This window comes from Triticum urartu, chromosome 1 (assembly GCF_003073215.2).
Source record: "Triticum urartu cultivar G1812 chromosome 1, Tu2.1, whole genome shotgun sequence".
Classification (NCBI taxonomy): Eukaryota; Viridiplantae; Streptophyta; class Magnoliopsida; order Poales; family Poaceae; genus Triticum; species Triticum urartu.
In genome coordinates this window covers 139,340,688-139,368,045 of record NC_053022.1, presented here as the reverse complement: position 1 = coordinate 139,368,045, position 27,358 = coordinate 139,340,688, and the positions used below count along the sequence as shown (strand labels likewise).

The following is a 27,358-nucleotide window of genomic DNA, read 5'->3' as shown; positions in this document are numbered from 1 at the left end:
AATTAAATTGCAGTCCACTTTCGGTCCATGTTTAGGCCTGAGGGAGCCACACGTGAGGGGGAGTGTTGACGTATAATGTGCTGCATAGTCTCTTCCATCAGATCGGTCTTTTAGTTGCATTGGCTAGAGCATGCACTTCTACAATTTGCACTGATGAAGATCAGACTATCATCAGCAAAAAGCAAGTGATATACTCACAGAAGTGAGTCATTCAGCACACAATAGGAAAAGAAATGGTGACATGGGATCTCCCCGCCGCAATCTCATGAGGGGGTAAAATGCGTCAGTAACTCACCTTTCACTTGCACCGAAAATCTGACTGAAACACACATTTCATAATCAGCCGGATAAAATTAATGCTAAAGCCCATCTTCCAAATAATGCCATTTCACTCTATCACACAAGAGTAATTTTCCCTTTCTTCCTTCTCGTCATTGCATGTACACTCTCAAAAGCCACAACAGCATTATATGTTATCATACGCCTTGGAACGTTGTGGAAGGGGTTATTGAGGATCTGAGAAAGCACCGCACCTTTGCCTATTACAGCCAAAAAGAGGGAGAAAGGAGGATAAAAAGAAACACACCAAAAATCGGGGCGATGGTGCGAAACCCTGCACCCAAACTTGGAGGATGGCTTTGCATATGGAGCGAGGCAGACAGAAAGAACTTCAAGGGAAAAAGCAGTAGGATATCTTCAGAAATCGCTACAATAACGGTGGAAGTTAGATCATGCACACATTTTTTTGTTTGCAAGGAAGAGTGACCCTTATTCGAGGTTAGTAGGCAACAAATAAGACCGCACACCTAATTATCCATGTTAAAAATCGTTGGCATGTCCCGCAGAAATGGAAAGAAAAATTTCACCAAGCGAATTTTTTTCGAACCCTATGATGCTCTACAGTTGGCACTTCCCGTGATTTATTGGAAACAGTTACATAGAATGGTATTAACAAGTTCATTTTCTCGGTACTGACAACAATGAAATAGCTCCTGAAAGGGAGGAGGCATACAGACTTGGCAACCTAAGGTTAGTGAACATCAACCTTCAGCGTGTTGGCGATCTCATGCAGGAGTTCCTCTGCACTTCTTTTCCTTCTTTTGGTGTGGAGCTGTCCACTCCTGGTACTTGTGCAAGCTGCCGGTGAAATCGGTGAACAGCGCGTCGATTCCGATCTCTTTGAGCCAGTACTCATATTCAGCATAAGGGTCTTGATGGAAGTTGAAGTGCAGGAATGAGTTCTCATTTCTGAATGTGTATGGTGTTGGAGTTGTGTCGAATATAGTGTACAAGGTAGGTTACAGTTGGACTTGTAGTTGTATTGTGTTTAGATAGGATATGGAGTTGTGTCCTAGTAGGACACTTGTATCCTAGGCCTCTCTTATATAGCGGGGGTAGACACACGATGTAACCTATGCCAACATAATAGCACGGGCACGCGGGGGAGCTGGCGGCGTGTGCTGGCGCCCGAGCGGCCAGGGTGCGGTATTGTGATGGTGTCATGGGGAGGAGCGCCCGTAGTCATGCCCGGGGATGTAGCCATATCGGTGAACCTCGTTAACAAATCTCGGTGTCGTGCCTCGTGTGATTGCTTGGTCCTCGGTAAATCGACGGAGCGCCTCGGATTTATTTTAACAAGTGGTATCATGAGCTAGGTTGTTCGGAGGTTGCGGTTGTTGATTTAGAGGTGGAGCAGAATTCGTTGAGAGGATCGTTACTGAACGTCGGTCGGTTGATGCTCGGCGAGGAAATTCTGCAACGGATTAGAAGCAATCGGAAACATGTGGCTCTAGGCGAGATGTGTTTTGCATGCAGCCGGCAGCGTGTTCTGTGCGAAGGCTTTCGGCGAGATCGGTTGAATCCGATGGGGACGCGTGCAAGCAGCGCAGGGCGAGGCAGCTGGTCGGATCGGATCAGGTGGCTGTAGCGGATCGATTCAGCGGATCACACACACATGGCGTGACATGTTAGGGCAGCGATGCAGGTGCATATGCAACCCGGGCAGCGGGCGGAGCAAGGCGTGTCTCGGAATTGTGCAAGCGTGCAGGGGTGGCGGCGTCTCAATCGATCTAGATCGATTCGAAGGCAAGGCAGACATCAGGACGTGCAACGACGGATGAGGCTGCTTCGGCCCAGCTAGCAGGCCGAGCAAGGCCGGCTGGTGGGCTGGCAGCGCTGCAGGCAAGCGTGATAGGCGTTGGGGCCGGTTGTGCAGGTTGTGGCATCGTGGGCAAGGAGCTGTGCAAGCCGACCAAGACGTGGCATGGTGTTGCTGCGTTGTGTTGTTGATTCCGAAGGAATCGAGACAGTTCAGAGACACGTGGAAACGGCAAAGCAAGAGATTTGTTGGATGAAAAAAATGAAGCTACGTAACAGGCTAAGGCTAGTCATCGGGAGGAAGAGAGTAGGAAGCCTAATGGACCTTCAGCCTACAGGAGCATATGGTGGAGTTGGAGATTTTTGATCTTTTGATCTTCACGGTTAAGTGCGTACAGGAAGGCTTACGTGGTGGATTTTGGCTTTATTTCTTTGTACACATGATGTGTATTGGGATGATAGCGTGAGGGTTTGTGGTGTGTGGTGAGGTTAGCGACGTGCGTATAAGGCTCGAAGCATGAGTCTGAAGCGCATCGTGCGGGATCATGCATACACAGGGCGTCAAGCAATGCATGGATATGTGCGGGCGGACACGACGCAGGGTGGAGTATGGTTGCAGTTGGATATTTTCGGCTGGGTCGGACTGGACTGTCTGACAGATCGACGAGGATGTCGGTCAAAGCAGAAGACGGCGGTGATTTCAGCGACGACGACATAAGAGCGTGATGCTGATGGTGGCTGACTTCTGGGGCGTGGAAACATGTGGTGCAGGCCTGAGGGCTTGTGCGGCTTCGACAGACTATGTCGCAGGGTTGATTCAAGACGGTGCACATGAGAGCTTGGAGTTGACAGGGCCTGGGAGGGTGGCACGTACAACCACCATGGAGTCATGTCGAAGGTGGAGTAGGAGTCTAATGGATGACTTCACTCTGAGCTGATGGAGGGGCTACGGCGTAAGTTAATGGAGAGTCGAAGCTTATTTCAGCGGGATAGCGAGAGACACGTGGATCGGACTGGGTACCAGTGGTCTGATGGAGACGTGATACTCGGCATCGGTCGGTGATGATCGATGGTTCTCTACAATGGGAGTTGAGACAGTGGGGGCTAGCTACCCGGGAGACTCGACCAGGACAACAGAGGCTCGACGCGGTGATAGCGGCGATGCGTGCGATAAGCACGGGACACAGCGACAGGCCAAGGCACTGGTGGTCAGACATGTGGTTAGACAAAGTGTGCAAGGGTGCTGAAGCAGTGTTGACGAGTACCAGATTCAAGTTGGTGACTGGGTCTATCGGTGCTAGTTGATGGACAAGAGTTGACCGTGGAGAATCTGAGAAAGTGGTGGAAAGTCTAAAATTGTCAAAAGCTGAGAGAGTACATGGCAGGTTATTCTGTGGTGTTCAGTGCACATGGCAAAGTGCGGATGACAGGGCAGAAGGAGGCGAAGTGCTATAGAGATGGGACATGTCAGAGACTATCTGGAAGAAGGGTGAGACAACTGCGAACTTGACTCGGGGTGACACAGGGCGACGGTGAAATTCTTTCAAGTTTCAGACAGATGGGCAAGAAAGAGCGGTGATGCTGAGTTCAGGTAACTCTTATTTGTGGCGTCCAATACGTGAGTTGTTCACTTTCACGCAGACAATGATCGATGTGTGATGGTGTTGGACGGATACTCCGAAAGTTGGGAGCACAAAGTAGAGTAACGAGAAACTTAATTTTGCTCGAGTGTTGACTGTGAAGAAGACGAGAAGGGACTACAGTTGCAGGTGGAGTCATATGGAGTCTGGGAGTAGCAGCGGTGCTCATGGCGTATCTCAAGTCCAATGTACATGGAAATTTGACGCATAGACGAATCCAAGGTGGTGGAGAATATTCGCCAAGGTGGAGTTTGTTGGAGTTGTGTCGAATATAGTGTACAAGGTAGGTTACAGTTGGACTTGTAGTTGTATTGTGTTTAGATAGGATATGGAGTTGTGTCCTAGTAGGACACTTGTATCCTAGGCCTCTCTTATATAGCGGGGGTAGACACACGATGTAACCTATGCCAACATAATAGCACGGGCACGCGGGGGAGCCGGCGGCGTGTGCTGGCACCCGAGCGGCCAGGGTGCGGTATTGTGACGGTGTCATGGGGAGGAGCGCCCGTAGTCATGCCTCGGGGATGTAGCCATATCGGTGAACCTCGTTAACAAATCTCGGTGTCGTGCCTCATGTGATTGCTTGGTCTTCGGTAAATCGACGGAGCGCCTCGCATTTATTCTAACATATGGATGCACCTACAATGCCACCATGATTCAGCATGGTACTGCCATCTAAGACCTGACATATGTATATATGTACATGTATAACAGAGAGAAATGTGTTGCTCACCTGAAGATTCAGAGCGTGTGCCCGTGCCACAAGATCGGTTGCAGGGCCTAGATGGTTATTCATTGGGGGGATAATTGTATCCTTCCATGGCCCAATCCCAATTACATACTTCCTTATGAACGCGAGATAGCCATTCGAAGTTATCTCATAGTATGACTGCAGGTTATAGATGATCTTTGAAAACTAGGAGTTTTCGGGTGATGAACTTGGTAGAAAAGAAATAGTGCTTACTGCTGATCTTACCTGGTTGGTATCTTGAGTTGGAACTATGGTGTCGTATATTAGAAGCAGTTTTGGAGCATTTGTCATGTTTGAGATGTAAATTAGTGAAGTTGGAGCAAAGGATTGGATGAATAGTGGCTTCTTGAGCCAATCTTTAGACATATATTTGCCTTTGTAGCCATACTTGAGAAGCGTCCCAACAAACTTGTCCTCAAACTTCTTGCCACCTGACCACTTGACCTGCATGTTTATTTAGTAATCATATTGTGGAAAAAAGTCAAAAAATAGGTAGATATTAAAGTTGGTTCATTCTTAAGTAAACAAAGTGTCCTCAGGAGTTGGTCAGGTTGAAATCACCTACATGCTGGTTGATGAATATAGGATTCTTGATCTCTGGGTATATTCCGACCACCCTATCAGCATGAAGTGCAATCAAAATAAACTCATCAAATGTAAGAATATTGTACTTCCCTGCAATATAGTAGGAGAACATTATTAGCAGTTGCAAAGGGAAAAGGGATTATATATATTTATAGGGACATTTAAATAGCAATTTATACAAATCCAGGCATCCATATTATACTGTATTTTATTTCATTAGTGATGAGATGTGAGCAGTATTTATGAAAGCAGAATGCAATATGAAAAAGCGAGAGATAGAGAAGACAAAAGTTATACAATTATACTGTTGATCCCTGAAATTGTAGCGCTGTTTCACCCTCAGTGATTTCAGTTCTCTTAAAGTAAAATCCACTGGAAGCAAGAAGAACTCCAAAAGTCAAAGTAGATTCACAGCCAAAAATGTCAGAAATAGCAAGAGCAAGAAAAGAAGCTTGAGACATGGTGTCGCATACCGATAAACCACCCAGTCAACTTAAATCCCTGGACATCATAGGTTCTCTTCCTGCCAGCAAACTCGGTACGGTTTGCGATGTCCGTCGTGGCATCCAGGATTACATCATGGAAACATATCAGATGTCCGTCCTTTGATGCAAGTATATCAGTCTCTATGAAGTCAGCACCTTCCTCGATTGCCCTCTGCCATAAACAATGCATATGTATATTCAGGTTTGCATTAAGATATTGGATTTCAGTCTTCAGAGAATCTCCATCAGTATAATAACAGGCTAATAGTCTGGGCATGATCTTCGGGATATTGCTTCAACATACACCTCCTTTCATTACGGTTGGGTATGTGAATGTGCTGCCCTAAAATTATAGTACTACTAATCGTGTACGTGCACGCACATCCAGTTTGACCGTAATATTATTTCCAACATTAACTACAATTAGTGTTTATTCCAAGATTAATTGCATTTAATACAATTAATGTCATTTTTTAATTAAGATTAACACAACTAATATGTTTCAAAATTATTGATGATGTGATGGATACATCATTGGATCAGCGTGAGACGTTGGATATATGTGGTTGGATGGCTCTGATCATTTGGATTCACCGAACTCGTGCTTTTATAAGTACTAGTAGAATGCCCGTGCGTTGCCACGGGCTCTTGAAATATTTCACACATACAAACAATATAACACAAACACAATTATTTAATAACGGAAGTCCATTATTGCAATGTAATTGGATAACATAAAAGAAAAAATAACGAGATGTCCATGTAACAACTGAGTGATGTTCCAACTGAACATCTATTATAAAACTATTAATATCTAGATGATGCGCTTAAGAAATTCTTTCATAATATCAGGAAAGTTTCCTCTAGCCTCATTCCCACGATGTTTTAGTAAGTATAATAAAAAATGCTTCCTTAATTCATTCCCATCCTGCAGAAACAAGACATGTAGTTAGTATGACAATTTCACGCCGAAGGTCTTAAAACATGTAACGCACAATACTCACCGCGCAAATCGGCTTCACCAATTCTTTACCGTTCCACCAGAGCATTAAATAAAAAATAAAATAGCCAGACACATTCCTGAAAAAATTTAATTTAATAATATAAAAAATATAGTGATAACAAAAGTAAATACTCTTGTTATGAATTCATTACCCGTTTACACTCGTTGGAACACCAAACGAAAATAAACGTTGCCATTTAGATATATCATAATTCCAACCAGTTATCTTTATTTCGAGTGCTTCTTTGAAATCCCTTGCAAAATTTTTTAATTTCAGTGAATGCCTCAAGTTTTTATCCTCTGACGATTGTGATGTTTGAATAGGATCCATAATATATAGACGACGTGCCTCTTTGTCGATGACGTACAATATGTATCGGCCGATGGATGCATAGGGAAGATAAATCTACAAGTGGAGTTATTAGAAACAACAACAAACCATCATAACGATGGACAAAATATTTTATTTACCTTATTGCAAGATGAGATGTCGTTCTCCATTCTAGGCCAGCTATCAAATAATGTTGCCAATGTCTGGATAGTTTCCTTCTCACAAAACTTCTGACCTCGTGTTGACTCTAGCATCATGGACTAAGTAAAAGAAGAAATATTGTTTAAACATGTTGATACTAATGGCACATAGAATGAAGAGTTACGATAACTTACACAAAATCGTAGATCCATGTAGTGTATAGGAGGGTCTGTGAACAATACTCCCTCATCACATGCCAGCATACGCACGGCAGTGTTGAAGCAATCATTGTCCATAGGCCGCTCCATCTTAAGTATGCACTGAAGTTTATTAAGACTTAAGCTCATTGGATCGGGTGTGCAGCTCCGGACCCATACCTTCCTGTAATTTGGATGGTAAGAAGAACAATAATATACATCCGCACATTAAATATTGATACATGATGCTTACTCCAAACACCCGGCATCATCGATCGACATGATGTACTTGCAGAGGTCGGCAAGTATTTGGCGTTGGTCCATGGGAATAATAGTGACTGGGGCAGGACGTTTTTCTTCGACTACGTCAGGAGGATTATCCAGGATCTCGAAATCAGAATTAGCTAAAGTTTCTTCGCTGACAGGTTTATGGTATATGGGACATCCTTTTAGCAAATTAAGCTCTGAATCAAGCAAAATGACTGCTAATTTTTGACGAAAATGTTTCATATCCTTCTAAAAAAAATTATACAAAAAGTTATATAATATTTTCAGATAAAATAACGAAATAATGTATAAAAATGAAATACCTGGGTGAACTGGTCTGACAGTCCATGTGATGTCCAATATTCCATGTAATTTAGCATAAACAACCCACATGATACGCTATAATATTTGGTAAGTGTGCTTTAGAATATCACACAGATGAATCAAATAAACAAACATTTTAACAATTTCTTACCCATCGGTTTGTATTGCCTCCTGAATTTGCTCTTCAACCGTCCATTCTGTAACATTGAGATCGGGCCACTTATCACCTCTGATAAACTCCGGACTCTGCTCTGCAAGTTTCAGCCATTTCTCAAGCCCCCGTAACTATCATATGAGAAATGTTAGGGATGAAGTCAAACAAAACATATGTTAAGATGAGTAAAAAAATAGATAGTTACCGTAGTAGCAAGGTCATTGCGTTTGACATTCTCACCAAGTGAGTCCAATACTTGGATCTCTCGTTTTTTGGCATTGGCGACTACTAGATACCAATGGTAGCACGGCATGTTTATCGGAATGAATAACTGGTGTAAATATCATACAAATCACAATCACAATTAGACATAATTATTAATAAATCATTAGACATAAGAACTAAATAAAAAAATCCATAAATATATGCATGGATATGAAGACAACAACTAACCATATCTTGCTGTAGATAATTATTAACATGACGCACAATGCAACGATATTTTGATGGGTCGATGTCTCTTTCACCGTCTTCTTTTATCTGTCCAGATACAAACGTGCTAATAATGTGTACCTTTTCACCCGCTCTGTCTTGTAGATGGTCGTGAGCAAGGATGCAATATATGTAAGCATTTATCACCTGTAAACAACATTTAGGATATATATTTATATTTTATGATATTATATATTGTTCATATTATTGATTACAAAGTTTGTGCAATTGATTTTACACCATCATGTAAGAACATATCATTTTTTATAGGGCATTTCAAATCGTCGGTTGCTAACAAGACATCTTCAATGTCCACGAACTGGGTATCCTTGCGGGCACACTTTATTGATTCGATGACTGTAATATCTCTAGGGGTACAAACATAGTCTGTCAAATTCATAAAAAGTGAGACAACTTAGTTAAAAAAATGAGCCAAATTAGTTGAATACAAAAGGCAATGTCACAAAAATAAGATCGATAATAATATAAACATATACCTAGTGGGATAACACGCAAATTAGCATCCTTTTTTGGTTTGTTATGAGATATAACCTCTTCGACGTTATTATGTTGTGAATATCCGGCCCCTTCCTTCGAGTTGCATCTGAAACCTCCATGTATTCTTTCTGTGCATCTCCAATGTCCATTTCCATGTCTCCTATATTCTGATTAAACAAGAATATAAAATAGACCATTCATATTATCATCTATAATATACATACATAGTAAGGTTAGCTATATGCACCTCTTCTCGTGGTGTTTCAGTGTGGACTGTCACCGTTACATCAGTGCGTATGTCGGAACCCATCACTTTATATCTATGCTGAAATATAAATAGGATTTTTATATGCATCATATAATAAAAAACAAAACAATCTAAATAAAGAATAAAAAGTTTAGGAAAAAATATAAACAGAAAAAAAATCAGAGATAAAGGAAAAGAAAATAAACAAAAAACACATCAATTATATATTTGTGTAATATAAGTTGAACAATTTTTTAATATATATTTCAAATTTTTTGTTTTATACAATTAACAAATTTAAAAAACACAGTGTTTATATATTCACTTAACATTTTACAATAAATGTTGAACAATTTTGTAATGGACGATGAACTTTTCGAAAAAACATGAACATTTCCTTAATACCGTTGAACACTTTTGTGACATGCATTGAACTCTGTATATTATAATAAAAATCAAACATTATAAATAAAGAATAAAAGAGTATAGGGAAAAAAAATTTAAACATAACAAAAATAAAAAAAGAGATAAAGGAAAATAAAATAAACATAAAAATGCAATGATTATATATTTTTGTAATATAAGTTGAACAATTTTTTAATACATATTTCGAATTTTTGTAATATACAGTTACCAAATTTAAAAAACACAATGATTATATATTCATTGAACATTTTATAATAACAATTTTGTAATAGATGATGAACTGTTTTAAAAAACCATGAACATTTCATTAATACTATTGAACACTTTTGTGACATGCAACGAACGCTGTATATTATAATTAAAAAAAATTAGTGTAACTAAAAAATAAAAAAGAATAGGAAATAAAATATAAACAGAAACCCAAAAAAGTAAAGAGAAAAAGGAAAAGAAAACAGCAAAAAAAACGCCATGCCCGCCACGACGCGCCTGTTGCGCGGCCCGCCAGCACGGCCCACCTGGCACGCAGGCCTCTAGGGCGGCATCAGAACTAAAACGACGCGCCGTCGCCCGTTCCCCTCCCCCCGCCGCATTCTACCTAACATACCTTATCCTCTCGTCTCGCTCACTCTCTCATCTCCTCTCGTCTCACTCACACAAACCCTCTCGCCCTTTCCCCTCCCCCCGCCGCATCGCCGCCCGCGTCGACGAGCAGGAAGACCCACTCTCCCGCCCGCCGGCCACCGCATCGGTCTCCTGCATCCACTGACCTTGGGGCTTCCTGCTGTGGACTGCGCGACCGAGCGCGACGGACGGGGCGCGCTTCCTGGAGCACCTGCGGGTGATGGATGCGGTCCCGTTCCGGTCGGATCCACGGCGGCGCTACTCTCCGGTGATGTCGCAGCTGGATCCGCAGCGACGCATCACTATCTGCAATGACACAACTCCGGTAAGCCACTACCCATGCCTCACAAATCCATTCAACGCGGGCTGCTCAGATCCGCCCCCTCCTCGTCTTCTTAGCCACTGAACTCATTCTCTGTTCTCTCTGTGCCGCGGCGCCATGAGCAAACCTCACATGCACGGCGAGGACGATGACTGCTTGCCGACGCTGCCGCCCTCGGCAAGGAGGGATGTCATGCACATGCACTTAGCACAGATCCACGGCGGCGCTCCTCTCCGGCGATGTCGCAGGTGGATCCGAGGAGTTGCGTCCAGATCTGCAACGCCACAGCTCCGGTACGACACTCCCCATGGCAGATCCGCCCCCTCCTAGTCTTCTTCGAATGTTTCTAGCGTGCTGATGTGGTTCTCTATTCTATTTGTGGCGCGGGGCGGTGACCAAACCTCGCATGCACGGTGAGGACGACGACTGCTTGCCGACGCCGCCGCCCTCGGCGAGGAGGGATGACATGCACAAGCACTCAGCACGATGTGCGCCGACCGACGCGCCGCGGGGACACAGCCACCTCAACCAATGGCGCATCTGACCACCCCTCCACATCCCCACCGCTCCAGCCAGCCGGCCACAGGACATCACTCTGTGCCCGCCTCATGCTGCTGCACCCCTCGGCAGCAACTCCCTCTCAGCAACAGCTAGCTCGCACGGATCCCGCTTATCTGATGGTAAGCAAATTAATCCTTAATCTGTGGCAGCATCTCTGCATCCTTAGATCTATTTTATAGGTTTTGTGCAGATGTTGAACTGAATATTGAGCATTTTAGTTTCCATATGTTTGTGTAGATGCTTGCTAGATGTTAGCTAGGGTTTCTGCTGATGTTTGCTAGATGTTTGCTAGGGTTTTTGGAGATGTTTGCTAGAACCTTGAGCATTATTATAGGGTTTGTGCAGATGTTTGCTACAACTTTGAGCATTTTTTTTCAATATGTTGCAGACCGTCTTGTTGTGCATGACGGATAACAGAAGACATTGACCTTTTATAGAAGGGGTACAGTTGTGCGCCTTTCATGCACCTGTTGCTAGGTTTGGTGTATTTTTTACTTAACTTTCTGAGAAATCCTTTCTTGGTCAGTTTCTTATCATCGGTAATGCTTTCGGATTAAAATAAGAAGCGCATAGCTCTTGCACTTTATCTAAAAACTATGTTATCTAATACCCTAAGATGTTCAGAAAACAAGTCATGAACCAATGGAGGTTAAACTATCTTAGATTGTGGTGTGGCATATAATTAGCTTATGCAGAATCAATTGCTTTGATTTGAATTTATGCAAATTTACCAAATTATCACAAAAGTACACTCCCAAGAAAAGTTATCACCTGAGCAGGCATTATTTGGCATGCATATCTCAAAGTAACATGTTTAATGATTTCCTATTATTAGCCACTGCTATTACGAACCAGACCCACTTGTGAAGGCCACATTAACATTTGCAGGAGCAGCACTGGCACCTATTGCCCTGCTGTACTGATGCGGGCCAGAGCGAACTGGGATGCATGTGGTGATGAGAGGATGTATATGTCAGCTCCCTCACCTTCAACATGTCGATTATATGTGAGGGCTTCTTCTTATTTTTCCTTCTCCAATTTTAGTTTTTATTATCCATGTGGAAAAAGATTTTAGGTTGTGTCCTCTCTTTTCATTAGTGCTCAGCCATGTCCTCTTGCAATTCAAAGTTATCCATATTGACAGCTCCTATTATTAATGTGGGTGCTTTACTCTTCATATTTTGATGCCTATGCATTTTACTGGAAATGTAGTATGGAGGACAATAATTCTTCATGGGAAAGTAACCGTAGTAGAACTAAGCTTAGGATAACCTATTTTTATGTGTGCTTTATTTTTAATTTCTAGCAGTGTATAATTGTTGTTTGTGAATTTTAGGATTGAATTAAACTAAACCCAAACAGATTAGCCCCTGATTTTAATGTTCTAGCAGCGTATAATTGAGGGACTGTTATCTTTCAATGCAAGCTTGCCTATCATTTTATTAGCAATTATTATGTATGTGTTTTTGTTTTTTTGTTTTTGATGATGTCACTTTTAGTTAGTAGCATATTATGCAGTTACCATAGCATGGTTAGCAAACTTAAACGGGCGTTCGACTACTTCGTTTACTATTATACATGCCTTCACAAATAAATACGAGCTCTTAACTATTCCACTCAATCATGTAGTGACTTAGCACAAACATGAACTGCTATGAGGTGTGCTAAGTTTGATACTTCTTAAAACAGTGGTTGTCACCGGATGTTTGGCCGATTAATTGTAGATGGAACTATTGTGGGATCTGGATCATGTTTTTTAATTGTTTTAGCTAAGTCACTACTATTTTAATTAAGGTAGTTATGGATAATTAGTTCACACATATTAAATTGATATGATCCATCCCATGCCGCGGCAGATATTGGGGCGGCCTCACCGGTCCTCTCCACCCCCACCAGCAGCTCGGCCATCTCCACTCCCCCTGCCGCATGGTCGCGCGCGTCGACTGTGTGACTCCGCCCACAGACGACATACCTGTGCGGCCAGGGGATCCGACGAGCTGTGTGCAGCGCGACCAACGGGTAACGGCCGCAGCGAGCTCAATGAAACGGGATCGGGTGCTCGGTCCGGTCCAGTTCCCGTTGCATCCGCGGCGGTGTTTGTCTCCTCGATCTGCATCGCCAGTAGCTCCGGTACGTCGCCCCCCTTCTTGATCCCGCCCCTCTCGTCCTCTTCTTCTTCCTTTATATAATGGTTTGATGTGGTTCCTCTTTCCTGATGAGCCAAGGCGCCGTGACCCGGCCTCACAGCCACGGGAAGGAGAGACGACTCCCCAACTCCGCGGCATGGTGTGGTTGGCCAGTTCGTCACCAAGTCCCCAACGCTGTCACCAGCCGGACCTACTACGGTGCTAAGATGAGTCTTCCTCTATAAAAGCTTCTGTTCAAATTATAATGGATCTATTATTCTAACCAGCAAGCAATTTAAGTAGCAAGTTCGTTTCTCGATTGTTAGTTGTATCATTGTCTGCCAACACTGACACTAATTGACAGACAACCATGACCATCAATTAATTTTTTTTAGTTTCCAACTATTTTTCCAGCCAAGGCTCAATATATACTCTGCTATGAAACTTACCTACGACCATGACTTGACTCTTGGTTGTGAATTATAAATGGAGAACATGCAGCCAATCTTTTTGAATGAATTTGCTCATGATTTGTCTGGTTATTGTTCACTATGGGTGCATGGCTATTTTTGGGTTTGAGCCTTAGGCATGCAACAATGCCTAATATCTGTATTGTCTTGTTGACTACATAATCCGAAATCATTCATCAATTTTGATCCTAAATCTTATCACAATACTTTTGATACAACAAAAATTATTTCAACTTGCCATGTGGAAAATCAAGTAAGAGCATATCCATGTGTATGTTTCCTATGAATGGTACGGGATTTGCAAACTTATAAGGTATTAGATGTTTGACAAATATTTTTAACCAAAATTGTTTGAATTATTTGTTCTGATATGGCTGTTTGACTGATTGCAATGTTGTTTGTTTGTAGTTTTTTTCAAGTGTGTGAGCATAGATTTACATTTTGTACACCGGTGCAACGCACAGGGCTTTTATTACATGAAAGGACTTATTATTATGACTGTCATAATATTAAGATTTTCATAAGTGTTTGTTTATTTGTTTGTTCTCTGCCATGTTAAGAATTGCATGCATGCTTTTTTTGCTATATAATGTGCTTCAGAAAATCACGTGTTCAGAATTGCATGCATAATTTTGTAGGTGAACATACAAAAAATGCAAGATAAATCATACTTTTGATAGTATATCTCAACCAAACATGATCCTAGTATAACAACCATTACACTTTTAGAGAATATAAAGATCTAGAATTGTTCGTACCTAGAGGAACTCGCCTTAAAGATGCTCCTTGCTTACACAAGGTACTCCTTGGGAAATTTTCGTCCAGGTCAGCTGTTGTGATGGCCGAAGGAAGAGCAAGGAGGGGGAGGAGGGATGGCAGAGAAGGTTAACATATATAGGTAGGACATCCGGAGAATAACTGGGTAGCAGATCATGGTTGAATATAGTTCTACCATATATAAAAATGTTTTCTACCATATATACCATTTTTGATGGTGCAGATCTCTTTTCTTTTTCCATCAAATGCACACCTGTTAATAAATAAGCAAATAACTAAATAATCATAATTGTCTAAAGAATTAAATTATTGTATTAATTAAATAAAAAGATTTTCATTGCTTGCATGCCAAATTTAGCTACAGCAAACAAAAATCACAGCATGCACACTAATCATCTTCCTGCTTAGCTATTTTTGTATGATTTAACAGTTTGTACTAATACTTCATTCAATAATTTGGTAGTAATGTACAGTCTCATTATACTTGTTGCAGTTGTAATATCTGAGAGACCACACAAGTTCGATGAATGCTGTCAATTCCAGACTATCCATGGTTTCCCAATGCCAAAGGTAACCAATACTAATTGTGGATTTATGGAATCAACTTTTTATTTTAGCGTTGATGTTGATCAGTATGAATTGACGTTATATTTACCTATAGTTATTTTTGCCAAATATAATTCATGACTTTATGGATCTTTTGACATATCGTGGATGGACTTTACTATTTAGGGCTGCTTGTGTGTTAATGTGGGAGTTGTAGGATTTATACAAGTATATTAAGCTATAAATCTGCTACGTACTATACATGGAATAAAACTTACATTCACTGCTATGATTCAGCATTTCGTGTGAGCCTAGGACCACATACAACAACTGAATATTGCAGCAAGTTGAGAAATCTTGGCCTACCTAGCAACCTAGAAATATTTGCAACAAAAAGGCACCAAATGTCTATCTTCTGCCACCTAGAGATCCCCAAGACCACCTGAACTTTCAATCAAATGGATGATTAATCACTACAAATCGACATTAGCTCCCCCCAAAAAGTACAAACCAAACTGTGACTTGAGAGGGAGATAAACAGATCGAGTTTAGTCATGGTCCCACATATTCCAAGTTTTCCTTGCTATTGTTATTTCGATTTGTGCACACAAATAATCAGGAAATAACTGTCATAGACAGAGGAATTAGCAGGGAGGAAGACATAGAGGAATAGTACAGGCTACACAGTATATTCTCTGAACCACAAGATAGAGCACAACGAGCTTCCTCTTCCCAGCGCCAAAGCCACCAACCCCTCTGCATCCTCTGTGAGCAGAGCAGAGCACAGCCGGCAGCACGACAACACGCATGCTTCACGCCCTTACACGAAACCCATCTCCATGCTCGCGCGCAGTCGTGCCACTACACACCAAGGCACCAACTGCGTACAGCAGGCCGGCCGCGCGCTCCTGCCATATGCTCTCTGACCGCGCCGCCGATAGAGCAAAGCCTGTCCGAGGAAATGGCTGAATTTATCTTCACCTGCACCATGAAGCGTGGCTAAGACCTACTCTCGACCCGGATGCTCTACCCAATACCTCGGCTTCTTGCTCGTTCTCTTCTTCCTTATAGTATTCCTGCACATCTCAAATTCCTAGCGTGGCAGAGGTCAAAACAAAGGGCGAGGGAGAGGCGCATGGTACCGGCAAGCGAGTGGAATATGATAATGGAGGAAGAAGGATAACTCCTGATGCGCCACCCCCGCCCCATCAACGACCGCTCGTCGACGTCCAAGACAATAATGATCCATATCTAACCCACGTCCGCCTCCACATCCTTCTTCGGTTTGCCATAAGCGACCTGAGCGGTGGGGGCGAGAGTTAGTTGTGGTTGGAGGCGCTGGAAACCAGTGGGGGTTTTTAGGGAAAGAGCAGCGATCGGGAGAGGGGCACGGGGATCTAATCGGGAAGATCGGCAATGGGAGTGATCCTCGAAAGAATTTTTCGTGAATTGATCTTCTAACGGCGGGGGAATATGACATCCGCTTTGTACATCTTCGAGGAAAATGACAGTAGGTGCAGAAACAGTTGGAGGCACAATGCTGCCGCCGAAGGATGTAAATATCCTGTGCACACACATGCATTTGCCTAGTATGTGAAAAACATTAAACTCTGGCTGCTCATCTCATCTAGCGTCAAGCCCTATTACCCCTGTCCAGCTTCCCAAATGGAGCTACATGCTCATTCATGGCAGACAACCGAATGATTCGTTCATGACGTTGCAACAAAATCAATTAATAATCCAACAATATGGTAATAAAACCAAACTTCAATAATACCAAAACACCATAAAGTTTGAATAGGTTGATAATACCAAAACATCCTAATCTTTTTGAACATACGTCTATAGAGGACCCCACAAACTTATTATCTAATTATTCATATCAAAAAAAATTATCAAAACGATCCATAACAAATCTGAAGTATAGGAAAACATTCTTGGCATATCTGCATGCATCAGTCCATCTTCAGTTGCTTAAAACCCTCAGGGCCGCTCTAATCTCTGGCGGGATGTTTGCAGCAGCTTCATTGTCTTTGAACAGTAACATGTGGACCGTAGCTTGGTGTCTGAGCTGTATAGGATCCTAGGAAAGGTGCAAAAACTCAAATCATTTAATAAACTAGTTGGATATTAATTAGCACACATCAACTAATCATTTATGTATTTACGGTAGTGTTCATCCAGCCCATGCTACGCAAACGACTAATCTGGTGAGCCATCTCATGTAGCACAAAGAAGCCGGAGTGTTTGCTGCGACAAAATAAATAAATATTAAACATTATAACGGTATGCATCTTATGTATGCGATCAATTTAGTATATTACCGACGAGCAGCACAGGACATGGTATCTTGTTCCCAATCCATGATTTGGTTATTCCAACCAGCGATCCTAGTCTGCAACACAGTGTTGAATTCTTCCTTCAGCAGTGTGATTTCCTTCCTCATCAATATGTTATGAGTGCTATCTTCAGGATCAAACGTGTTGAAGGATGGATCCATCACGACAACCCTCCTCCTCAACCGGTTGACTACAAGTAACCCGTACGATGAATCCGAAAGTTTCAACGGTAGTAGATACTGTGGCAGGTCGACACATGTCAACTGCTATTATAATAAGTAAAACTAACTTTAAGAATGAGCGTCTCTTACAATTATAGAGTTGAACACATCATATTTAGGAAGAGGCTGGACCACAACATAGTTAATCAGCGTCGTGATGCGCTCTCCTTGAGTCATCCAGGAGTACCTCAGGGCCTGTGACTGAGCATGAAACTGCAAGTCGAAATAATGTTTGCTCCCAACCCAGTTAGTGCCTGCGGTCCTCTCTAATTCAGCGCTCGCAAGCTTACGTACAACAAGGTTGAAGCATTCGGGATGAAGTTTTTTATGAAAAAAAGGGTGTCCTGGATCATTCGGAGGCTGATGTCGATCTGGTACGGCCGGGAGCTTCTTATCCATGTTAAGCTGAAAAAAATGCCCAACAAAAGACATCAATGGTCATCTTCTAGTTTAACTTTGTCTATACTAACCTATAAACCGAATTCATGTTTAGATTGCATGACATTGCACGAGGTCAGATTGTCCTCACCTAGATGTACCTACACGTATCAAATCTAGAACCTTAATTCATGGGCTTTGCATGTCATTGTTCATGCAGCGTCGGATTCAACTAAAAAACTTATACATGTACCTATGAATGTTTTAAGATTGCCCATCTAGCTATCTTTCCTTGCTGTGTAAAAGAGTTTTCCAACATTATTTGTATATAGTAAAAGAATGTATAATAAGACAACTTACTTTAATGTATCTTGGTCTCGAATGCCCATGATAAAGTGAAATATGTATTGGAGTGCATCTTCCACGGCATGCATTGGTGGGGGCAAAACATCCATGGGTCCAGGCACATCCTCCTGGGGATCGGGAACATCCTCCTGGGCCACAAACGCACCCTCTTCGGGTGCGTGCGCAGCGTTCCCAATGATCGTCTCCATTGCATAGAAAATTAGTTCCTTAGTTCTCGATCGGACATTGCTGATGGGATATATGTGAACTTGGGTGGGTGGTTAAATAGTAGGCAGATGGAGTTTATCATTTTGTTGCCGTGACATCTAATAAATTGGAGAGTTGATATTGCCTTCCAAATGATCAACGTCGTTTAATTAAAGCAGTTATTCATTTCCATGTATAACATATTATAACTTGTGGACGGATCTGATCTTTCTCCCAGTATCAGATAATATATTCCCGATTACATTATTTCAGCCCACTTTGTTTGTGAATACAACAGAAAAGGAAATAAAAGAAACTTCCTTTTCCTCCTCCCCGTGGTCGTCTGTATGTACAAGCATTATATCTTTATTAGGGTAATCATATCTCTAGATTTAATACAATCTTATTTTTCTATCACAGGCAAATGAAATATTTAATTTATTAACTCATATTGATCTATACACCGAAGGATTGCAACGGAGTGCGTCTGCTAATAAATCAGAGAAGATGTAAAAGATCCAAACATGCTTAAAACAATTTTGTTTCTTTAGTATTTATTTAAGTTACAAAATAGTTTTTACTATGTATACAATTTTCGCATATAAAAAATGCAATAGATACAATCTGTGATTTGTCTATTAAAATATTAAAGTTGTAAAAGTGAAATTATAATGTTTTTTTGTTCACTTATTTTCTCACTGAAAAATAATGCTTTGGCCTTTTTATGTCACTTGTTTGGTTGACTGTATATAAACTCATTGTAGTTATCTTTTGATGTTTTGATCTGGCAGCTTTTATTATACATCCCGTTCGACTGCATATGAACTCACTTTACAAGAAATTCGACATGAAGCTATTATAATACATCCCGTTAGACTGGTATGAGATTTTTTCTTCTTTCTGGAACTCATCGTGCTGATGGTAACATGGGAATTCCTTGATACTAATGTATCGTATTACATATTTCTGTTTTCAGTGTAAATGTGTTCATTTACCAACCTAACCTTGGTGAATCTACAATCAGGGGCAGCCATGCCTTCTCATGTAAGAGTAAGATCCACAACATTTTAATAACTTGAGTCCATTACAAATCTACAATCAGGGGCAACCTTGATACCTATTGAGATGCATATGCATATTTTTTCGTCCTCTTATTCAGTCATTAGTGCCTCCTTTATTTTATTGTTATTTAACGTGATAGGTAGGTATATATGGCTATTATGTTTAGAGAAAGTTCATCCATACAACACAAATGTTTTATTCTACCATCCAACACCAACCCCCCCCCCCACAAATTTGAAAATGTTGGTAACGTATACTGTTTGTCGAAAAATGATGTCACCATCTTGTACTTTATATATTCAATAAGAAAGCACTTTGGAAGGGGCTTATGTTGGTTACTCTAATCAGGAACACATACAATTTAATCAGCTGGTTATTAGAGACATCATGAGCATGACAGAGATATGTGGATCATGTGCGAACTTGAAGATCAAAGGCAATTGAAGGTACGTCCATTATATCCAGCATGTTTTTAAATTGGCTATTCCATAAATTGCATGTGAGGATGGCCGCCAATGTAAACCTCGTATTGTATAGCAGTGCATGTATGGATGGAGTTATACGATACGAGTTAGTATATGATGTGAGGCATGACTGTAAACCTCGCATGCCGGCTGAACCTGCCATGGTCCATTACAAAATGCCACCGGTTCACCTGGAGCAACAAACCTGCTCCTGTGGCCACGAGTGTTATAGTACAAAATATACATAGAAGTCAAAATTAATAGATAGAACCAAAACAAGCAGACAACGTTGAAGCAAAAAGGAAGCTAGAGGGATCCATCAAATCCTTTATTCACTGTAATCCAATACATTATTCATATTGCCAAAAACACAAATCTCAATTTGATCCCTACCAAAGTTCTATTAGCTTATTATATTTGCGACATATGAGTATGCATCAGTCCGGAGTCATTCATCCAAAAACCTCAAGGACGCTGTAATTTCAGCTGGGATGTTTCCAGCTGCTTCATTGCCTTTGATCATCAGCATCTGGACCAGCAAGTGCTTTCTGAGCTGTATTGAATCCTAGAAAACATAAACAAAAATTTAATAACTCGTTGAAAAAATAATTGCACAACAGACATACATGATAGGAAGAACATAAAATTATAATTAACATAGCTATGGGAGACATAAACTTGTTAGATATGCACGTACCGAAGTCCTGGACATGTTATGCCCGCGAGTATCATCTTGGTGAGCCATCTCCTATAGGACTTTCAATCCAGAATCTAGGCTGTGACCAAAATTCTACATATATTAAAACCTATAGCTGTGTGGCTATAATATGCATGACCAATTTAAAAAATTACCGCGGGGCTGTAATAAATGTATGATCTTGTGGCCAATCCACGAGATGGGGATTCAAACCAGGCCTCCCCTGTTGCAACACACTGCCGAATTCTTGCAAAACTATACGGGCTTCCTTCTTAAGTTCCTTCTCATGAAAGTCCTCTGAGCCTAAGAATGACTCATTGGAATGATCAATCAGGAGAGTCCTCCTATTTTCAATATTAACTGCAAGGAGGCCATAGGAGGAATCCACCAAATACAATGGCAATAGGTACTGCAATAGGTATACAAAGTTAATGGTGAACAGATAGTATACAAACCAATTGTTAAGAATGTAAATCCTTACAATGGACGGGGTCATGAGCACGTCGTATTTCGGCAAAGGCCGTACAATGACATTGTTAATCAACAAGTTGGTGCGTTCAGCTTGGCCTAAGCCAGTCTGAATCAGCACCCGTGCTAGGCGATGGAATCGCAAATCAAACGTATGCGTGGAGCCAACAAAGTCTGTTCCTGCATTCCTCTGTATCGCGTCGCTAGTAAGCTTACGCACTGCAAGATCGAAGCAGTTCGGATTGACCCATGTATCACCTCGCATGGTGTCTTGGATAGTCCGTAGGCTTAACTCGATAACGAATGGACGAGGGCTCCTTATCCATATTGTGCTGCAAACAAGACAGCATGATAGCAAATCTGTTAGAAAAATAAGGGTATCAAAATAATGTAATACTTCAATGTGTGGGCAAATAATAGTACATTTTTTTCCAAACTTTAGTAAGGTCTGAAATGTATGTATATTGTAATTGGAATCGTAGTGTCAATTCAGGATAGGAGTGCTATTTATTGAGATAACCAAATATATTCTGACATGTTCGGATGCAATGTATTGCTATAGTATTACAGTTATGAACTAATGTGTAGATGACACATGTATCATGCAACAGTACGCGTTGCAATGTACTACCGTTCATAAAAATATTGTACTTTAAAATAACGTGGGGTGGATGGTCCTATAATGGGGTAATGTAAAAGGATAATATTACAACATGGCCATTTATTTGCAACCACTACGTTAGATCTTAAGAACCTTATGTATTTAGAAAGGATAGCATGAACTTTCAGTAAATGCATGCAACAAATTATAATGGTAGTGATCTGCAGCTAATTAAAGTATAGATGAAGTTTAGTGCTGCCAGAACAAACTCTAATTCCTCCTCGTCTGAGGAATCCATGACGTAGTTGTAGATGTACTCGACTGCGTCATCCACTCCATCAAAAATCGGCATTGCAGCCATTACCGCGGGCAGAAAGTCGTCTTAGCACCAGGATGAGCGAGTGAGGGGGCATTAGACAATGGTGGACTCACAGTCGGGCCATATATATGATAGTCAGAGGGGACTTGTCCTTCTAAAAGGTCGGTGAGGCATTAGCATTGGATTGGAAGGTGCCGATATCATTCCATCCGTGCATGTATCCATTATAAAACCTTGCATCTAAACGGAAAAGCATTTATTCTTATTCCATACTACAATGGGCAAATAAATAAATGCCGATTATAATTCTATTATATACGTCTCCCTTTCCAGATCGGAACAAGCAGGATTTAACTTTCCTTATAAGCAAATCCGACTAAGGGAAAATTAATGGCCAAAATGGGAAACCCATTGAACGTATGGTAGGCCACACCGTTAGATTGGATACTACATTGTATTGGAAACTTTAAGTAATCGTTGTCATGTACTCGGAAGGTGGCGCATATCCTTCCATAATTACAAGTTGCCATAACAAAAACTGTAGACATGATGATATGATCCATAGGCGCCTGTGTGTTGCAACGGGGTACATATAACATAATATAACCTATACCATGTGGAATAATCTATATCTTTACCCTTAATTGAATTATGATACTACAGCCCACTTCTTTTACATGTATTGATCCATATTCTTAACGCACGGGTATATCTCCATGGAGAGAAAATTTTGAGTTATAAAACCTTGTTTTTGCCGATGCACGTCTAGATGTGTTTTAAGTAGTATATATTGCACATCTAAATCACATGTAATTGGTGTGGGTAGCGTTTTCATTTGGTTTTATGTTTGAGTGCCTCGTATGAACGTGGAATAACTAAGACACATCTAGTTAAGCCCTACAGATACACATAGGAAGCCTTCTACAAAGAAATATTCCTGCAAATTATGTCTATAGTTTAATTGATCAATAAAATACAGCTGTAGTGAGTCTAGTCACAATATGATAGTGCATGAAACACCGCACATTGGCCTTTTATTACCGCAAGTCTTTGAAGATCAAGTAAGAGTTTATAATGATCATAGTCATGAGAAACGTAAAAGTCGTAAAGGTAAAAATGAAGCAACTATTGTTTGGTATATATATTCCAACTTCAACATAATCTTTATATGTGCGCCGTTCGCGAACCATCGTGTTAGGATCGATAAGGCATAAATGGAGGAGGGATAAGAAAGGGAGAACATGGACCAGAGGACTCGGGCGGATGGGGCCAAACATGCGTCGGCGGAGGCGTGGGTGCGCGTGTTGTTATCCCAGGATCATGCCTGTGTTGGGATCGCACGAGGGGAAGAGGACTTAGTCAGTTATTCTAATAAAAAAACTACTGCGTGCGTCTGCTGTTTCCTTTCCTGGCTTGTGTGAAAAAAGGAATGGTGGGGGAGAGACGGACAAAGGACGATGGCGTAAGACGAAATACTGAACACTGCGTATTATGAAGGTATATATATGTATAATACATTAATCATAATGCCAAAATGATAATTCTCAATTCGATCCATAACAAAACTGTAGAAGCCATTTATTTGCGACATTTGAATATGCATCAGTACATAGTCAGTCGTCCAAAACCCTCAAGGATGCTCTAATTTCGACTGTGATAGTTCTGACGTCCATTGTTCCTACCTTGGACAACACGATTGACGTAAGCACGTGTTTCATCAAGTGTCGTCAGGCTGGCTTCATGGATATCTACGATAACAATCAGTGTTATATAGTAGTGAAATAGTATTACAGAAAAAATATATTGAAAACAATTTTAAAATAGAACGCAGCCCCTACCTTGTAGATAATGATGATCATCATTAATGTTGGGAGAGAAGAAGAATGTGCTCTCCCTCATAGTTTGCAAGCAACGCTGCCTCTGATTTACCTGTATGTAAGTTACAGCAAACTTCTCGAACAGGTTGTCAGTGCATTGCAAATGCCAGAAGTTAGGCCCAACGTGCTCTTCATGTACACGTAAGAAAATTATTTGTCGTCTACAAACAAATACAAATGTGAGTAGCATTGCAACAATAGAATTACAAAAAGAAGCATATGATGATCTCATATTATAATTAGCGCTTACTGAAAGTTCATGAGGCCAATCTCGAGGGAAGGGACGCGGCGCCTATATATTGAATCCCACATAAATTCTATCTGACCAACATGAAAAAATGGTTGGTTACGGCGTCGTATATAAATTGATGAATGGTTTTATTTCACATAATGCTCCAGGTGGTTCATCTGGGAGGATCAAGTTTTTTTACCTTATTATTTTCTATGTTCAGACCCTTGGCTATTTCCTGATGGCATATAAACCTTGACTGTTTAATATTGCATGGAACCTATTAGATTCAAGTGTCATAACTACCTTATGTTTGTGTCACTTTTTGCATGAGATGCTGTTTTGGGGCTGGAAAATGGAGATCCTATGAAGTTGTGAGCTGCAAACTCGATGCGCTTGCCAGATGCTGCTGCTGATGACACCGTCCCCAAGGGCCGTCACTGAGATACTTGCAAAATTATAGGCAAAATAGATGCTTGTTGCCACTTGATGACTACACTTAAACCAGCAATGAGATGATTCACCACCTGCAATCATTTGGGGCTGTCAAATAGAGTAAAACAGGTATGCCCTCGGCAAACATTCATGAATGATTTTATTTCCCATTCAAAACGGTGGTTCATCTGGGAGGATGACATTATTCTTTTATAGGTCCAGACTGTAGTTGGACTCAATCATTTTCAACCATCTGATGCTCACCTAGGCATAGAAACATTGACTATTTCCTGTTGGCATAGAAACATTAACTATTGCATGTCACCTAACCTCCAGATGCTACTGCTGATGACACCGTCCGCGACGGCCGGCGCCAGCCCCAAACTCCTGTCAGTTATGTGCACGAAAACTGAGTTCCTTGCAATACTGAAACCGGCAATGAGATGATTCACGACCTGCACGATTTTCGGGCTGATAAAATGAGAGCAAGAGGTATGGCCTCGGCATATAATCCAGTTAGCTGTAATTCTACAATTCTGCATAGAACGGTGACGGAATATGTATTTTTTAATTACAGGTTCTCAAATCTTACACAGTATGACCACGGTACCGATCCGAGATCACAATGTCAGATTTTGTGCAGTATGACCACGGTACCGATCAAAGACGAAGATTTGTAAGAGTAGTATTTGTAAAGGTTATAATACATAAACGCCCAACCTGATTTTGCAATCGCCACTACGGCGGCAACTGGATCACACGCAGATCTGCTGAACAGTGACGGATCGGCGCCGGAAGATCTTTCGTCCCACCTCTCGGACGGCGGCGGCGCCGGGATAAAACTTCACCCTGTGAAGGAGACCTACGGTATGAGCGCTTGTGGCGGCGGACAAGGGTTTCAGGGTTTGTGACGGCGGTCAAGGGTTTGAGGGGCGTGGACGAATGACCGCGACTCGCAATGGCATCGAGGGCACGACGATTTTCTGGTCCTAGGGGTCCTGTTTCAGATCGATCAATTGTCATTTCGTAGGTTAACCGTGTTAGATCGTTTTAGGTCTTTTTTCTATCTGTGAACCGGCGCGGTTCAGTATGGGCGTAGTTGTATTTTGATGTTTTTTTTACCGGTTGGGCGGTAAGTTGCGGGGAGACGGTGGAAAGCGGGAGGTGGGACGAAGTACCAAAAAAACCAAGGGAGGTGGGACGAAATTTAACCGACGAAGACTACCAACTGCTCCATTAGGAGTAGAGATATAATATAAATAAATAGTACATAATATTAATATAATAAATAAATAGTAACAAGTAGATTATAACCTTCTTGGTTATTGTCGATTATTAGCGTAAATAATCAATTCTGATGTAAAAAAAAGCATAAATAATCAATACAGCTGAATTTGACGTGACACTAGAAAATATCAATCTAAATCTGATCCAGCATAGAAGGAAGGACAGATAATTGCATGAGTAATTTGCTGGTTACCAAATATGCCGCAGCTGTCTCTTCGGGTATTTCGCCATTGGAACCCCTGTGGGCAATGTTGTAAGGTCTGGATGTCTGTAGTGGCTTCTTCTTGTGGTTTACATCCAGCTGACCGTGTCGACGCGCAGCTGGGTTGGCATCGGATCCTCCGAGGAACATGAGCACAAGGACAATGACGGAGGCGTGCCCTGTCAGAGAATGCATTCAGTTTACAGGATCTTGAAACTAAGTAGTATTAGTACTAAAGAGTCTGACGAACTAATTTGATACAGAATCCATCTTTGTCATATGAAGTTACGCTACTCCAAGATTCAAAATAGTAAGATCATCAAATTCAGATCAAGTCGAGCTTAGCTTATGTCAAAGATTAAAATTCAGATCAAGTCGAGATTAAAAGCATACATCGGCGCTAACTTACATCAAATCTATGCACTATTCTACGGAGTATGAGAGAGAGAGAGAGAGAGAAGCCATGGTGTGGTACTTACAGAGGGAAACCATGGTGCTTCTGCAGTTCTGCTGCCTCCCTCCTTTGCTTCCTTCTCCTTCTATCGGAGTAGCCGCCTCCACCTATCGGAGGCGAAGCTATTTGGATTTGGATTTGGACATGGCGTGAGCTTCTACCCCTGCATTTCTGCTGCTTGTTTGATTTTCGGAAGGAGATGAAGTCAGACTGGAGTTGGAAGTCCACTGGACAAACAGGGTGACTGGCTGTCCCGTGCCTGTCGCAGAGTTCGGTATAGCAGGGTTGCCAGGGTATCGGCAAGTTTGCTGTCAGTCAACGATTTCAGCGGTCAACGCATCTGTTGAGAATATGCTGCGTACTCCCTGTACTTCTAGCTTTTGTCTTAAGTCAAAGTTTTGTAATTTTGACCAATTATATACAAAAGAGTAATAACATATATGACATCAAATTAATATATTATGAAAGTACATTTCAAAATAGATCTAGTAATATTAATTTAGTGTCATAAATGTTAGTACTTTTTTCTATAAAGTTAAGATGTTAGTACTTTGACCTAAGACAAAAGCTAGAAGTACACTTATTCACGAACGGAGGGAGTATATCTGTGCTGCCTTCGTCTGGGTTCGTCTCGGTTTATTAGTCCCATCGTATTTAAGGTTAAAAGTTGACCACATATTTTACTATCAAAATATTAAAACATGTCATAAAA

At 41.3% G+C, this 27,358-nt stretch overlaps 1 protein-coding gene and 1 long non-coding RNA gene across 2 annotated transcripts; both read right to left on the bottom strand.

Annotated features, from left to right (window-relative positions):
* Positions 1-783: 783 nt before the first annotated feature.
* On the bottom strand, positions 784-26,891 carry LOC125551863 (glycerophosphodiester phosphodiesterase GDPD6-like). The gene is made up of 8 exons (XM_048715239.1): positions 26,672-26,891; positions 26,184-26,371; positions 5,547-5,730; positions 5,371-5,445; positions 5,054-5,163; positions 4,714-4,932; positions 4,466-4,626; positions 784-1,263 (listed from the first exon to the last, which is right to left on the bottom strand). Exons 1-8 carry the CDS (start codon positions 26,682-26,684, stop codon positions 1,065-1,067), a joined length of 1,149 nt encoding a protein of 382 aa, XP_048571196.1. The 5' UTR covers positions 26,685-26,891; the 3' UTR covers positions 784-1,064.
* Positions 23,639-26,176, bottom strand: LOC125551867. Its single transcript, XR_007303300.1, has 4 exons — positions 25,034-26,176; positions 24,471-24,795; positions 24,001-24,360; positions 23,639-23,910 (listed from the first exon to the last, which is right to left on the bottom strand). It is a non-coding gene; the product is annotated as an uncharacterized LOC125551867 (long non-coding RNA).
* Positions 26,892-27,358: the final 467 nt, after the last annotated feature.